The sequence below is a fragment of the Eublepharis macularius genome, chromosome 4 (genome assembly GCF_028583425.1).
Source record: "Eublepharis macularius isolate TG4126 chromosome 4, MPM_Emac_v1.0, whole genome shotgun sequence".
Lineage (NCBI taxonomy): Eukaryota > Metazoa > Chordata > Lepidosauria > Squamata > Eublepharidae > Eublepharis > Eublepharis macularius.
Window position 1 is genome coordinate 117840994 of NC_072793.1, and position 16208 is coordinate 117857201.

General features: G+C 39.5%; 1 protein-coding gene across 5 annotated transcripts in view; it reads left to right on the forward strand.

Annotated features, from left to right (window-relative positions):
- Positions 1–472: 472 nt before the first annotated feature.
- Positions 473–16208, forward strand: part of CCDC66 (coiled-coil domain containing 66) — a 67229-nt gene continuing 51493 nt past the window's right edge. For all 5 annotated transcript variants that reach the window (XM_054976220.1, XM_054976221.1, XM_054976223.1 and 2 more), the window contains exons 1-4: positions 473–626; positions 3520–3584; positions 7340–7365; positions 8377–8812. In XM_054976220.1, the coding sequence (XP_054832195.1) occupies positions 616–626; positions 3520–3584; positions 7340–7365; positions 8377–8812 (538 nt within the window). In that variant the 5' untranslated portion in view covers positions 473–615. The remainder of the gene's footprint in view (positions 627–3519; positions 3585–7339; positions 7366–8376; positions 8813–16208) is intronic.

A 16208-nucleotide genomic window follows, 5' to 3' on the forward strand; every position in this document is an offset into this window, starting at 1 on the left:
GAAAATGTCCCAGCACTGGCATTAATGGCACCTTTTCTAAAAGTATGCCTACAGCCAGTAACATTCAGATTTTCAGCTTGCATACCCCCATTGTTCAATAATCTTGTGACAGCACTGAAGGATCGTGGAGTCCAGGAGCACTCGGGTATAACACGATCATTAACCGCGCCCAAAGACAACAAATCCCCACTTGTGCTGCCTTGGGTGTGGGAAGGGGGGAGTTCAACAGTCGCCCGTCAACCTCTAAGCGCGCCTCCAGCAATTCCTATTACTCTCCCTGCTTCCCCTCTCTTCTACCGTTCTCCAGCGCGAAGACCGGAAGGAGCCACGATCCGACAAGGACTCCAAATCCCACAACGCCTCGCAGACAGAGAGCGCGACCCCCTCAGTCTGAGGAGAGCTCATTGGTGAAAGCGCCGTAGCGCCGGCTGGCCTATCAGCTGCCCTTTCATTGTGCGGTGGCAGCAACAGATGTACACACATGAATTGGTGCTCGCTCTCTCCTCAGCGCTGTCGAGGGCTGTGCCGTGCTGCTGCTCTGCTCCTTCTTCGCCCTGTCGCTGTCCTGGCTCCGAGGCGCTGGCTGCTGGGTTTTGTGCCTGTGGAGGAGGAGCCATGAATCTGGGGTAAGACAGCGCCCGACTCCTCCTTTCCTTCGCTCTCTGTGGCGGCGTGTAGGTGTCTCCCATTGTTATCGCCCGAGATTTCCTTTAAGGAGGCGGCATTGCCAGACCTCAGCTGGAGCTTAAGTTTCTTGGTCCTCTTGTTAGTGGATGGAAGGAAGCTGGAAGACCTGCCAAGGTTTTACATAGCAGCCTTTGTGTACCTGGCCAACGCGCTTGTGATCCTAGGGCGCTCTTGCCTTGGGTCTGGGTTTGTTCTTCACATAAAACAGGATGGCTCGCTTAGCGGTTTTGACCTTATGGGGTTTGCTGCAGCTTTCCTCAGAAATTGCTGGTTGCACAGGTTGCTCATCTGCTGTTTAAAAAAAGGGGGGGAAATTACGTCCCTTTTCTGAGTACACTGAACACAATCCAACCGAGTTAAATACATATAAAATCATCAGTACCAAACAGTTTATGTATGCCTAACTGTATTAGATTGATGGCATTATATGTAAGATTGCCACCTTTTGGCATAACACCTTTTGTTCCTGTTATTGAGCCTTTAATGGCAGGTGTTAGGGATAATGTTTATCTTCATGTGGCAAAAGTTTAACTTGCTGGGTTCTACCCATCATGCTGCTTCCTCATGTCACAAGAGCAAGCTGGGCAACCTGTTTTTGTCTGCTAATAATTCTGTGTTAACAAGTAAGCTATGTATGCATTATGTGGATGTAAATCCATTTGTTTTACAGACTACAAATCAGAACGAATTGCTTCAAATCAGGAATTCAATTGCCAAGAAAAGGCTGTTTTAAAACTCTGGTTTTAACCACTGGCAACATTTTCCATGTATTATTTAGAAACTTCCTAAGTAAAAGTATGGGCTAATTGGTTGCTATAACCACTAAAACAGAATGATTTTAAAATAAATAGAATTGGTGTGCAACCTCATAGGGTGCACTATAAGTTTTGTAAATGTTTAAATTTGATATATATTTTAGAAGATTTACTATACATTGTATATTTTGATTGCCAAAGAACATGTTTTGAACTGGCAGGTTTTTCTAGATCTGGTTGGAATCAAGGCCAGGAGGAGTTGCTTCTTTCCAGCATGTCTTTCAGATTTAATCTACCCGTTTTGTTACTTATGAGATGTTCCCTGCCCTGTTCGTACAAAAAAGTAAACAGTCTCAACCAGAAGCAAGAACTGATAGTAGTTCTTGTGTCAGTTTTCCATGAGATACAAAGTAAATATACATGCCTTTGATATTTAGGTTTGGACTACTGAGCCAGTTGTAGAGACCAGGAAATTGCTAGGCATAAAGGTCACCCAGATGGATTCCTGGGTGACACTATGACTTACCAGTCCCTGGTATCAAGCTATAAATAAGAACATGAACTGTTGTGTTGCATCATGATTGTTGAAGATACTTTCTACATAAAACAGCCTTTCATAAGTAGGTCATAAATTCAGTTTTAAGAGATTGATATATTTGCATTAAATTCAGCATCCCTTTTAATCCACAGTATTTTTAAGGGACACTTGCTATAATAAAAACACAGTCAACCACTCTGATAAATGTGTTCCACTTATAACTTTGTGGTGAACATTGTAGAAAGATTGGTGTCAGCATTGGGTCATGGACATGAAATGAACAAAGTCATGACAACTTGCATTTTTTGAATAGAAGGACTCCAACTCTGTACTTGTACCTACAAGTCAGTGTAGCACTAGCTTCATTCACTGAAAGGATTACAACTCCTCCCTGCTCCCCAATTTCTATTTGGCAGTTGACATTCATGCCTGCTAGACTGCTGAAGCAATATGCTATATATGAGATGACTAATGAAAACTTCTGTAACAGCTGAAGACCTTACAAGGTGGATCATTTTCACAGCTTCCAGCATTTTAAAAAAACTCCATTATCAGGCATTGGTTTGCATTGGGACTGTTGCTCCATGCTATTTTCTGAATAAAAAAATGGCACTGGGCTGTTGCTGTTGGCTTTGTTGGGAAAACATACAAGTAGGGATAGTGGGGCAAATAGTGGCTTCCCGAGGACAAGGTTTAAGGTTCCATCAAAATCTCTTTGAATATTTAGGTGTGGATATATAATATCCTCGGTATGTCAGCTGCTCTCCAAAACTGTTTAGATTGTAGTTTAACATAGTCTAAAGTCTAAACACAAGCATTTGTAAGTAGGATTTTTAAAAAAATAAAAACTAGCATTTAATGATGAGGATTCACTAGGGAGTTATTTTAGTTTTCTGTCTCATAAATATATTTTATTTTGTAATAAGTTATATAGTGTAACAGAAAAGCAAGATTCAGGTCCAGTAGCACCTTAAAGACCAACTAGATTTCCAAGGTATTACATTAGGATGTGGGCTCAGTTTGGAGGAGGAGATAGCATAAAAATGGGTCCGTTTTACTTTCTGCATTACCAAACGCACCATCCATTACAGTTTTAAATGTTAAAAAACTGAACTGTCCCTCCTCCTTTTGTTGTTTTGGATTGAGCCCACTGTAACACTAAAAGGGAAGTTATTTCTGTTGTGCCTCCTCCCCAGCCATAAAATGTAAGAGTATATTAGACATCTAAAAATGTTTAATATCTGTGCATCCCACGCAGTCTTACTTATCTTTTCCATTCCCAGTGATGGTAAATGATGCCTCAAAAGCAGCTGAGCACTTCTTCTGTATAATCCATAATTGGATTATGTGGTGGTAATGGAAAACAACAGGGGGGAGAGGAGAGGGAATAGGATAATATACCAGATGGCATACTGTAACGTTAAATATTTACTATTGTGAAGTCTTACATTTGTAGTAGTTCCTTATAAGCATTATGCTCTATATTTTGTCCCAGGCTGTTTCAATTATGACAAAATACAATTTTGCATTATTTTACAGGGATGGTTTAAAGCTTGAAACTGAAATTCTGGATGGAAAACCTAGACTGATATTGGCTCCTTCTGGTATGATCACCTTTGTGTACAATTACTAGTATTATGAATTATTAAAAGCCTTGTTTATCCACATATTTTCAGCAAAAACACATTTTAGTATATTAGAATATAACTGACTTTATTATTTTATTTATAGTCCATCTTTCTCTCTGAGACATAAGGTGGATTACAGTATAAGTCACTATGATCAATGGCTGGGACATTTGGTAAACAATACAATAGAACATAGATTACAGAAACGCAGAAAAAAAATAAAGCAGAAATCTCATACAGAGCTGAAACAGTGTTGAAATGAAACAAGCAATTTAACATGACATATTAAATGACATGGACACTACCCAGTAGAAGCATGCTTACTGCAAACAAGACAGTACTCAGTGGTATTGTCTACAGTCCCCATCCCTTTACCAAAGCTTCTCTAGGAACTATTTCCTTACAGCACAGCTGTATTGAATGAATAGTTTAGTTCCACACACATTTGTTGAAGATATTGGCTCCAGTCCAACACAGAAGTACTTGTAGTCGTTGGATTCATTGGGCATAAGTCAATGTAGCTCTGTGTAGGATCATGACCACTGTGTTCAGTGTACAAGAAATGTAAATGCTTTAAATATGTTTATAAGACTTTAAAAAGCTTTTTGCAATTTCAAATTAGTATGCACAAACATTAATACATCATATAATTAAAACAAAGGTATGCATTATTAAATTGAAGATTAGATGGAAACAAATTATAATATGCACTGCCTGAGTGGCAGATTTCACAAAAAGGAATGAAGGCTGAGATCCTAGCAAATTAGCTATAGCCCTGTTGGGCTTAGACTGGGGTAACTATGTTTAGGATTGCGCTGACAGTCAAATTTCTGAATAAGCATGCATACTGCATTCAAGTCATAAAGTTACATAATTTTTTTTAGAGAATTACTTGTAGAGTATTCTGGGATTACTATGCAAGCACAAGTCTTCCAGGTGAACTAGGGTTACCTACCCCTGCCCCCTTTCTCAGCAGGCTGACCTATAGAAATTTAATGCTGGTTAAAGTTTTCTCATCAGTTTGTCAGTGCGTGGAAAAGTTTCATCTGATAAAAATTTCTGCATAGGAGCTAGGCCAATAAAATGTTGGAACCTGCCAGGCAACTCAACTGTTCATTGGTCTAAGAAGTCTTCCTCCCAGATTGTACTCTATTGACTGATCTGTTGAAAAAGAAAGTCAGATTTCAGTGATCTCTCAGAGTAAGGTAACGTACTTAAAATAACTTCCAACTGCTTTTGTATATGAGAGGAGAGCAACCAGGATGATCAGAGGCCTAGATACCAAACCCTACAAAGAAAGACTGAGGGGCCTGGTAATGTTCAATTAGGAGAAGGTTGAGGGGAGACATGATTGCTCTCTTTAAGTATTTAAAAGACTCACTAACAATGCAATCCTAAGCAGAGTTACTGCAGTGTAAGGCCATTGAAATTAATTGGCTTAGACTGGAGTGACTCTGCTTAGGATTGCACTGTTAGAGGAGGGAAGGACGCTCTTCCTGCTGGCAACAGAATAGGACTCGAAACAATGGGAAGATCATACAGGAAGGAAGATACTGGCTGGATATTAGGAAAAAATTCTTCACATTAAGAGTAATTTAGCTGTGGAATCAGTTGCCTAGGGATGTGGTGGGTTTGCCCTCACTGGAAGTCTTCTAGATTGGCTGGATGAATACTTGTTGGGGATGTTTTAGGCTGTTTCTGCATTGGGCAGGGGGTTGGACTAGATAATTTAGAAGGCTGTGGTTCTATGAAATGAGCACAAATGTCAACTAGTTTCTAAAGAACTGTATGGATAACTATGGCATGTTTTGATTACTATATTGTGTAAGGTGTACAAGATCAATTTGTATATCATTTTATTAGAAGAAAATAAATAATGACAAGAGAGGATTGACTGGATCACCTATAGAGAGAGGGAGACTAGGCAGCCACCTGAGCCAGTCATGCATTTCAGAGGGCATCCTGCCAGAAGCTGCAACTTGTCTGTTCTGGTGCTACTCAGGAATGGCGGGCTCCTTGTACAAAGTAATCTAGAATGCTGTAGCATCTCCTGAGGGAGCACTCTCAATGCCAGAAGCAGCAAAAGAATCTGAGCGCTCCTGCTGTTTCTGGCATAGGCAGAAAGGGCAGCCTTCACCAGATTCTTTCTCACCTAGAGAAATTCTCAAGCCTCTGTTACATGAAATTCATTTTTTCTTTGTATTGATGGTGCAGTCACTTAAAATCTTATTTCATCTTATTATTCATTATTGCTTATAATGATCTTTCTATAAAGCAATAGGCAAATCCACAATACTGTTTTAAGGTGCTTTAGCAGACTAACAGTGCAATGCTCAAAAGAATTACCACTTTCTAAGCCCATTGAAGTCAATGGTCTTACCATTTAGGATTGTACGGAATGGACTGGATCCTGTGATCTGTCAACAAAAGGTACTGATGACTGTTGGTCTTCCTGGGTTTTTCCTGTGAAAGCCACTTGCACTCACAAAAGAAACCTTAGGGAGTGACTTTCTTCCCTTCCCTCTCCCACTTCATCCTCTTGATCTGTGTAGCTGTTACTCCACTCAGGTCCTGGGGAATAACCTTTTCCAGCATCAGAAATGGCTGCTTGGGGAGGGAGTAGAAAGCTGGGAGGATGCTTGCAAGTTCCTTGCACTGGATCTAACCTTAAAGTTGAAAATGTAAACACACTTTCTAGGATATGTCCCATTGAATTCTATGGGATTTTGTTCCAGATAAACATTTAGGACTGCGCTGCACGTCTCCTGTGGCCTTGTCCTAAATTTGTACATTTTTAATATATAGCAACAGTTAAACTAAGAATAGAACAATATCTACTGGACTTGGAGTCCTAAGCACAGTTGCTTGAAAAGTATTTACTGTGAAAGTTTTGTTAATCAGCACTCCATTAACCAGTAAGTGTGGGACCCTGGGAAACCGGCAGCCAAGCAATTCCTGAGCAACTGACTCATGTGAGTTACTTGTGCAGGTACCACCCAGTTCAAATCCTGAGTCACTTGTACAGGCACTTCTCAGCCTGGTGGTATATGGAATAGTGTTTTAATATTTTTAATAATGTTTTTATTGTTTTAAACTTTATGAAAAAATTGGATGTTGTTACACCGCCCTGAGCCTGTCTGACGGGGAGGGCGGTCTAGAAATGAAATAAATAAATAAATAAATAAATAAAAGAGCACCAGTGCCAATCAGGTGGCAGTAACACAGGCAGTGTGTCCCATCTTGCCCTATGCTTGGTTACTATCCACTTGATGCTGTTGCCCCCTTGCCATCAGATAAAAGCTTTACTAACAGCTTTGTTAAGCCCATTTCCCAAGGATGCACGTTAACAAAGCTTTTACTATATATTAAAATTCATTAGCACTTCTTACTGAGGTTGCCATTCACATAAATTAGGTTGCATGGTTGGGTGTAAGAAAGTATTTAACTCAAATTGTGAAATTGTCTGCCTCTTACAGGTGCATCTCTTACATATATTTTTGAAAGGTTGTTAACTTGAGTGCTCTGAAGAGTGGTACTGTCAAAATAGGCTATTGTAGTCTGTCAGAGATGGATACATTACATTTATTTAAAACATGCATATCTGCCATTTTTACCCAAAAGTTACCATTTTGCAAGATTGAACTTGAAGACTCAACCGTATTCTTGTGTTGCTACTGATATCATTACTATTAATAAAATTTCTCATTCATGTATGTTTCTTCCTTTCACAGTGGGTAAGTCCAAATCAAGTGTAAAGGTAAGTTTTTAGAAGTGTCACCATAATTAAGCAGACCTCATAATATAGGAATATAATGCTTCTGTTGTGGAAGATTTGTACCTACAGTTGTTCCAGTTTATGAGACACTGTTGTAATTCAAGAAAACAGTTACAAGTACCATGTAGTTCATGGCAATTTCGTTAATCTGCTTTGCAAATTTAGATAGAATTTTACTTTAAATTTCAAAGAGTAAGCTTCATTAAAGGATTCTCTTTAGTAAGCTGGTATATTTAGTAACATTATTACAAGTCAACTCCACTTAGAGTAATTTTCCTAACAAGACTTCAGTAGGCTTGGAGTGTTACTGATAAATACAGGAATGAACTGAGATGCAAAGACTGAGACAGACCCAGTAGGAACTGAATGTGTTCTCTGCCCTCCCCTTCCAATTCCTTTTGAACAACCTACTGCCATACTGGTTCAGTTTCTATGTCTGAAAGGTCCTTTAGTTTTAAAAGCAGTTTGTTGTGTAGTAGGGTAGATGCACGCTGAGCCAGTCCATTCAGAAGCAACTTCTTTGGTTAGAGAAGGCTGTTTGCCTTGGACCCTTCTGACGTTTTGTAATTATTGTGGTGGTATCCACTACCTTTTATCAAAATTCCTAAAGCCCCCCCCCCCCCCAATCCAGTTTTAATCTGTTGTATACAACCTTGAAGATTAGTGGATCAAAACAGAGAACAAATCTTTTTTAAAAAATGTAATACAATTCTTTTGGCTGTGTCCAGATGCACTGTAATATTGCATATTAAGCAAGATATGTACTTATATCCAGAGCAACATAATTTCTCCTCCTTCATGTACAGTATACTCTTGTTCCCCACCTGTACAACCCCATTGTACCAAGAGACTGTACTCTTAAAATTAATTGTGTTATCCTGCTTGTTTAGCTAGGGCAGCTTCTTAAAAATCTGTTTCAACAGCATGGCCTGGAAAAGAAGGTTGAGTCTGGGGATGCAATTATAATAGGTACATTTCTTATTGTTTTAACAGATGTGTAATAAAAACAAAATCTTGAAACATACATTGAGAACAAAACAGAATGGGAATGTTCTGAAATCAGTGCAAACTACTTGTGAGAAGAATGAATGTTTAACAAAACACAGAACTGGATCAAGGCTTTCAGTAACAAAAGGTGGGAAAAATCATGAAATTTTGATATCAACTGAAGAGTCCAGCAAGAAAGACGATGTTTTCATCATCCATAATGACAATATAACAGCAAAACCTGATATCCACACCACCAAAGTCTCAGTTAAAAAACTTTTGACGTCCAATAAGAAGTCCCAAAAGCCTCCCATTTCTGTTGAAGATGTAAGAGACAGTTTGGTATGTTTAACACAACAGCAACTCGAACAGATCCTGGTGGCTGTGAAAGGAGGAACCAAAAGAGTCTTGCAGCATCAGCATGAAAAGGGGGAAGAAACAAGTAAGATGGGTTACTTTCCTAGTAACTTTTAAGCAAGCTTAGCTCTTTAAAAGTAATGAAATATTTGCATCGTTTACATCAGTATTAAGTGATTTAATAGGTTATTCTTGAATTTAAAAGGGTTTCTTTTATTCTTTAGTAGTTGTGTGCTGGCCACATAATACAGTGTATCCAAGTGAAACCTTTGAAACTTAGAATCACAATAATTATTGAACGAAAACACGTATAGTAATTAAGTTTGCTTTATTGAATAGACTATTGAATAGACTATATCCATAGGTTTATATAAAAATTTATTTTGCATAGTTATCCAAATTCCACTTTGACACAGACCATCTGTGATATTGTAACTCCAGGTTCACTCAAGCACGTTTGCCACTGTTGCAACAGTATCAGTGTTCTGTTGTAGCTCTGCTATTGTGTTTACCTTCCTTTCATAAGGCTACAAAAAGAAGTCTAATTGGGTTATATCAGGAGAGCAGGGAGGTCATGGAATTGGGCCTCCGCTACCAATCCAGCAACCTGGAAATGTTGCATTAAGGCAATCATGAACCTCCCTTCCCCAATGTTGTGAACAACCATGTTGCTTGAAAATTACTTGATTGAGGTTAGGCAACTGTGCGACAAGATTTTGAAACATCTGTAGGTAATTAGTTTTGTTGATAAGTCAGTTCATTGATGAAAAATGGTTCCACTACATGGTCATGCACGAGTCTACAAATTGCAGGTATTTCTGGTCTGACCAAAATGAGAGGCTCCTCCAAACACCAAAATCAAATATGAAAGAGTGGAAAACCACATGCAGCGGAAATAAAAGGCACAATGAATAACTAGAAAATAAATGAACTTAAAGTGATAGCATATCAGTGAAAGTGCAATAAATACTATAAATACCAATAAATAAGAATATCACATCAATAACTTATAACAAGCATAGAAAATTCCATAATTGTCCAATGAAGACTTAACTGTTGGACGATCTCCCGGTGAAATTTCTTCTGTACCATCCTTTGATATGGCTATTTTGCATACAGCTTGGACTCTTCTATGCATGTTATAAGTTATGGTTTTTTTATGCTTGTTACAAGTTATTGATGTGATATTCTTATTTATTTATTTACGTCATTTATAGTCCGCCTTTCTCACTGAGACTCAAAGCGGATTACACAGTACGAGGTTAATACAATCAGTATCAAGTAAGTACATTTCAATACAGTACCATAAGGTAAACATAAACAAGTTTAAAGACATAGCATTTGCAAGGATCCAAAACATAGTAGAGATACTGAAGCAAAACATAACTCTAGGACTAACATTAGACAGCATTTATAGTATTTATTGCACTTTCACTGATATGCTATCACTTTAAATTATTTTCTAGTTATTCATTGTGCCGTTTACTTTATTTCCTCTGCATGTGGTTTCCCACGCTTTCATGTTTGGTATTTCTGGTCTCTCATGTTCCATCTCTTGCACAAGATGAGGCTTTTCAGAATACAATCTTTTATTTTTTTGCTGTAATAAATTTTCTGAATTGCTTTATCATATGCAGAAAACTGCATTAATGTTCTGTGACTCCATTTGAAAACTACTTATTCAAAGCTGTAAAGGTTTCATGTAGACACCCTATCTATTAGGGGTGTGCAATCTGGGATTTGGGGAAAAACTGGATTTTTGCTGATCCACCTAAATCTTGCTTTCCCAAATCAAATAAGAGAATCTGCGATCCAATCTCAGAACTTGGATCCAGACCTCTGGATAAATCCAGATAAATCTTGAAAACATTGTTTTAGCCTCTGACTGGCTCCTTCCTGGGCTTCTCCCACTTTTTTCCAAGAGGCAAGGGGCAGGAGGGCAGAGTGAAGCAGAAGCAAGAGGGAAGGAAAGTGAGGCAGCAAGGGCGAGTGAGTAGCCCAATCTATGCAGGAGCTCTTCTTGTCTGCCTGGCATCTGTGAGTGACACTGGTTCAGTTGGGCTAAGTGGCAACAGTGTCCTGTGCTTTAGTTTGGTTTGGGTGGAATTCTCTGTTTTGACATGGTTCTCTGGTTTGAAGTTGGTCCCCTTGATTTACTTAAGTTCTGTTGGGCTTTCTCTTGCATTTGGGAGTGTGCCTTTGGCTACTGGCAGCCTTGCCCCTGTGTGTTTCTGCCTGAGATCCTGCTTGGAAATGTTTCCCCCATAGGAAAAAATGGAGAGTGGTGGGGGCACCTTCTTCAGGGGCCCATAGAATTGGACTCCAGGGTCCAGTCTTCCTGAAACTTGAGGGTCTTTACAGGACTGTCAGGAGTAGGTTCCTTGAAATTTTGGTAGAATTTGCTTAAAAAATGCCACCCTCAGCCCTCAGAGTTTCCCCATAGAGGTTAATGGCTGACTAAATCTAGGATCCTCTGATCCATCTTAACTGGATCAGAGAATCATTCCCAAATTTCAGGAATCCTGGATTTTTGGGGTATCCATGAAACCTGGATCTGGATTTCCTTTTTTTGTGTATGTGCATACCCCTACTGTCCATATTTTCAGTTATTTGGGCTGAGAAGAAAATTAAGTAATGTTTCTTTTCTTTTGAGGTTCTAATCCTTTCTAATTATTGTTGCAATGTGTTGTTAAAGATCCTAATGTGAAATACTGCACAGTCCATGTGTCTAGGTGTGTAGGTGTTGCTGCCTATCAAGGCAGTGGTTAAAGTGATCAAGTAGGGAAAGGGAGACTAGTAAAAATCCACACTCTGCCGTGAACACCTTCTGAGAAAAAGGAACGGAGGCTATTCCCACTAATTATGCCGACGAAAAAGAGAGAGAAAAATTCTCGCGGGAACCAAAAAAAGGGAAATTGTTCACTTCTTACGTGATTATATTAAAGTATTTTCAATATCAATTACAAAGAAATTATACAATCTGCTCATATACAAACAATAAAGATGTCCAGAATGTCTATCATCTGTGTGTATTCCTTTATCTCAGTGTGCAGATGAGTCTTCACAAAGTCTTCTCATATAAATCCAGTTTGAAAGTACAATGAACAGAAATTGCCACGCCCAATCTGGGGCCAGCTACAAACAGATTTCGTCCCCTTCGTCAGGGGCGTGGTTTATAACTGTAAAAAACAACATTCTTATATTAATATACAGTTAACAATACATAAATATTTTACACTCCCCCAAATGGAACTGACCTGTTGTATTCCCACAGCATAAAGTATTACAATCAATATTTAATATGGACGCGTATGTCTCCAGTATCCAAGCCACAGCAGCTGTATCTTCTCCTGCGTGTGGCTAATCACTTCAACTACGGTTTAAATCACGTCCTCATTATTCAATCTCAAAACTTTAAAGCAACATAACTGATTACAAAAAGCAGTTCAATGACAGTTCCGTATTGAGGCCATGCGGTCTGACCGTCTGCAAGAAGACAATCCAAAAAGCTTCCCTCCTCAATAACCTAATTTGATTTGCATGTCCCTTAGTTACAACCTCCAATACCGCTACTTTAAAGGAATTATCTTCATGGTGATGCTCGATGAAATGTTGTACCAGGGGCGCCTCCATTACTCTGTGTCTAATCCTAGACATGTGTTCAAAAATCCTGGTTTTTAATGGTCTTATCGTACAACCCACATAGAAAAGAGCACAAGGACATTCAAGTAAGTATACCACACCTGATGTGTGTGTGTAAAATATTTATGTATTGTTAACTGTATATTAATATAAGAATGTTGTTTTTTACAGTTATAAACCACGCCCCTGACGAAGGGGACGAAATCTGTTTGTAGCCGGCCCCAGATTGGGCGTGGCAATTTCTGTTCATTGTACTTTCAAACTGGATTTATATGAGAAGACTTTGTGAAGACTCATCTGCACACTGAGATAAAGGAATACACACAGATGATAGACATTCTGGACATCTTTATTGTTTGTATATGAGCAGATTGTATAATTTCTTTGTAATTGATATTGAAAATACTTTAATATAATCACGTAAGAAGTGAACAATTTCCCTTTTTTTGGTTCCCGCGAGAATTTTTCTCTCTCTTTTTCGTGAACACCTTCTGAGCACCCTGTTTCCTACTGCAGAGGGTGCAATACTCCCTGATTCACTGAGGAGCTTAGGGTGATGAAGCAACTGAGCAGACAGTTGGAGTGCAAGTAGAAGAAAACTCATAGTGAAAAGGACCACATTATCAAGCCTGCTCTGTGGCGGTAATAGTAGTGAAGTGAGTTCACTTCTCTGCCACTGTTGTTTCTGTGCAGTGCTGTCCAGTAGAGTTTTTCTGGGTTGTGAGAGGACTCTTAACCCAGGATCCTGAGACTGTAGACCCAGAAAACATATAGGCCCATTGTGATGCTTTTGCAAAGCATTTTGCAGATAAAATCCTTTGCATCCACCATGAATTAGATTCCACAGTTGGTGAGGTTTTGTCTAAGGCTGCCATTAGAATGCAATCTGGTCCTAGTTGTATAGATGACTTTCAGTTGACGAGGCCTGATGAAGTGGACCAGCTGCTTAGAAGTGTTTGGACCACCACATCTATACTTGACTCTTGCCCTTCATGGATGATGGTAAAGTGGTCCAGGAAGTAAATGCCTCTCTGCAGGATGGCATAGTTTTGAGCACCTTGAAAGACATGGTCATGAGACTCCTCCTGAAAAAGACATCAGTAGATCCCACTAACCCAACAAGTGCTGCTTGGTGGCCAGCATTCCATTTTGGGACAAGGTACTTGAGTGGATGTGGTGGAGGCACAGCTTCAGGTGGTTTTGGAGGAGACAGATTATTTAGAACCATTTCAATCCAGATTTAAGTCTGGATTTGGGATAGAACAGCCTTGGTCACTGTTTCTCATCTTTGCTTGGAAGTGACAGGGAGTCTCTGTTGGTTCTCCTGAATCTCTCCATGTTTTTTAATACGATGGTATCATCCTAGAAAGGCTGGCTGCATTGGGAGTGGAGGTTCAGTGGTTCTATGCTTACTTAACTGGCCAATTCCAGAAGGTGGGGGGAGAGCTGCTGCTTTGTCCTATGGCATTTATGTTATAACAACAACAACATTCGATTTATATACTGCCCTTCAGGACAACTTAACACCCACTCAGCACGGTTTACAAAGTATGTTATCATTATCCCCACAACAAAACACCCTGTGAGGTGGGTGGAGCTGAGAGAGCTCCTAGAAGCTGTGACTGACCCAAGGTCACCCAGCTGGCTTCAAGTGGAGGGTCCCATAGAGTTCTATCTTGTCCACTGTGCTGTTTAAAATCTACATGAAGTCACTGGGATTTGGAGCGAGGTGTCAGCATTATACACAAAAGACCCAACTCCACTTCTCCTTAACACCTTAATCAGGTGGGTCTGTGGAAATCTTTTATAGGTGCCCAGAGATGGGAATAGGTCTGATTTTGTATCTATTTATTTATACCCTGCCTTTCTCCCCCTTGTGGACCCAAAACAGTTTATATCATTCTTGTCTTCTCCATTTTATCCTCACAACAATCCTGTGAGATAGGTTAGGATTTGTGTGTTTGTGAAACTGGCCCAAGGTCACCCAGCAAGTTTCCATGGCAGAGCAGGGATTCAGACTTGGGTCTCCCAGATCCTAGTCCAACACTCCAACCTCTACGTAATGACTGTAGGCGAAAAACTGTAATGGATTAATAATATGCCTATTATGTTTCTTACTGCTTTTCCTTTGTAGATTGATTTGTAGGCCATTCTTGGCCCTTTGTAGTTGTCTTCTTGTTATGTTTCACTTTCTTTCTCTTGTTCTATCTTTTAACTTTTTCACAATAAAATTTAATTTAAAAAAATAATAATGGCTGTCAGTGAAGATCAGCCCAGACAAGAATGAGGAAGTGTTGGTCAATGCCAAAGTTGTTCAAGGAATTAGGACTCAGCCTGTCCTGGAGGGGGTTGCACTCTGCCTGAAGAAACATGTTCATGATAAGCCAGCTATGGCCATTTCTTGAAAACCATGTTCTAGCCATAGTGATCCATACTCTGATCGCATCCAGGTTAGATTACTGTATTGTGTTCTATATGGAGCTGCCTTTGAAAACAATCCAGAAACTTTAGTGAGTCCGTCCAAAAAGTGAGGCTACTGTTGGGGGTTGGATATAGGGACTATCACCCACTGAAAGATCTGTACTGTCTGCCCATTTGTTTCCAGGCAAAATTCAAAGTGCTGGTTCTTTCTTTTAAAGCTCTAAATGGCTTGGGGCCAGGGTACTTGAAGGACCGCTTCCCCCTATATTGTCCTGCCTGCAGCTAAGATTTTCTTTGCAAATTCTGCTCTGTGTACTGCCACCTTTGGAGGTGAGGTGGGTGCTGACCAGAGACAGGGCTTTTTCAGTGATAGCACCGCACTTATAAAATGCCCTTCCCCTTGAGGCCCACCTGGTACCTATGCTACTTTCTTTTAGGAGACAGGCCAAAATGTTTATGTTCACCCATGCTTTTAATTAAGGGAATGATCTTAACATCATCTTATAGTCTAGTTTTAGCCTGAGAAATACTTAAGATTCATTTTAAGTTGCTTCATGTTTTATGTTGTTTTTATGGTCCACTCTGGTGCTTTTTAATGATCATTTATTTATTTATTTACTTCATAGTCTGCCTTTATTGCTAAAACAATGTAGTAAGAACAGACTTAAAGAACAGTGCATTAACAGTGTAATACAAATAAAGCAGAACTATAAGACTGGAGAACAATACAATTTACAAAATAATATAAACAATGAAGACTGCTTTGAATTCCGCAGACTACAATGTAAAAAGGAGATGCACTTCATAATTTAGCTGAGTTTTGAGAGAATGGAAAAGGAAAACAGTATGTTTGGAAGCTCAAACCATGGTTTGGGAGATGCAACACAGTTGTGGAAGATGGTGACGGACTCGAGCAACAGCACTGGTCAGAGCCTCTCCCACAAATTTTGGTTTTCTTCTCTGTCTGAATATTCAGAATACCCAGAACTTGCCTATCCTTTGTGGATTGCTGTTTAGAGATTCCAGCTAGCAGTGGGATGTTTATGCAGCCTTGAAGTAAAGTATTACATTGAAAATACAGATACGACTTGGAAGACTGGAAGAATCATGACATTTCAGCATTTTGGCATCCAGGGGCAGGTATCAGGCATTGGTTATTAGACGGTGAGAGTCTCTCTTTTATTTACCCTCATTTCTCATTATGGTATGCAAAATGTGGAGCCTTGCAAACTCTGGGTCACCTCCAACAAAATCTGTCAATTAAAGATTGATGAAATCTATTCTATGTGGGAAGATCTGAGAGATTCTGTTGTGGTCCCTTTAAGCAAGAGATATGCTGCGCTTGAAACAGAAGAATCTTTCCAGTCTCCAGAGAGCCACGTATCACTGGGAGAAAAAATCCTGTTTGATGAGGAGTC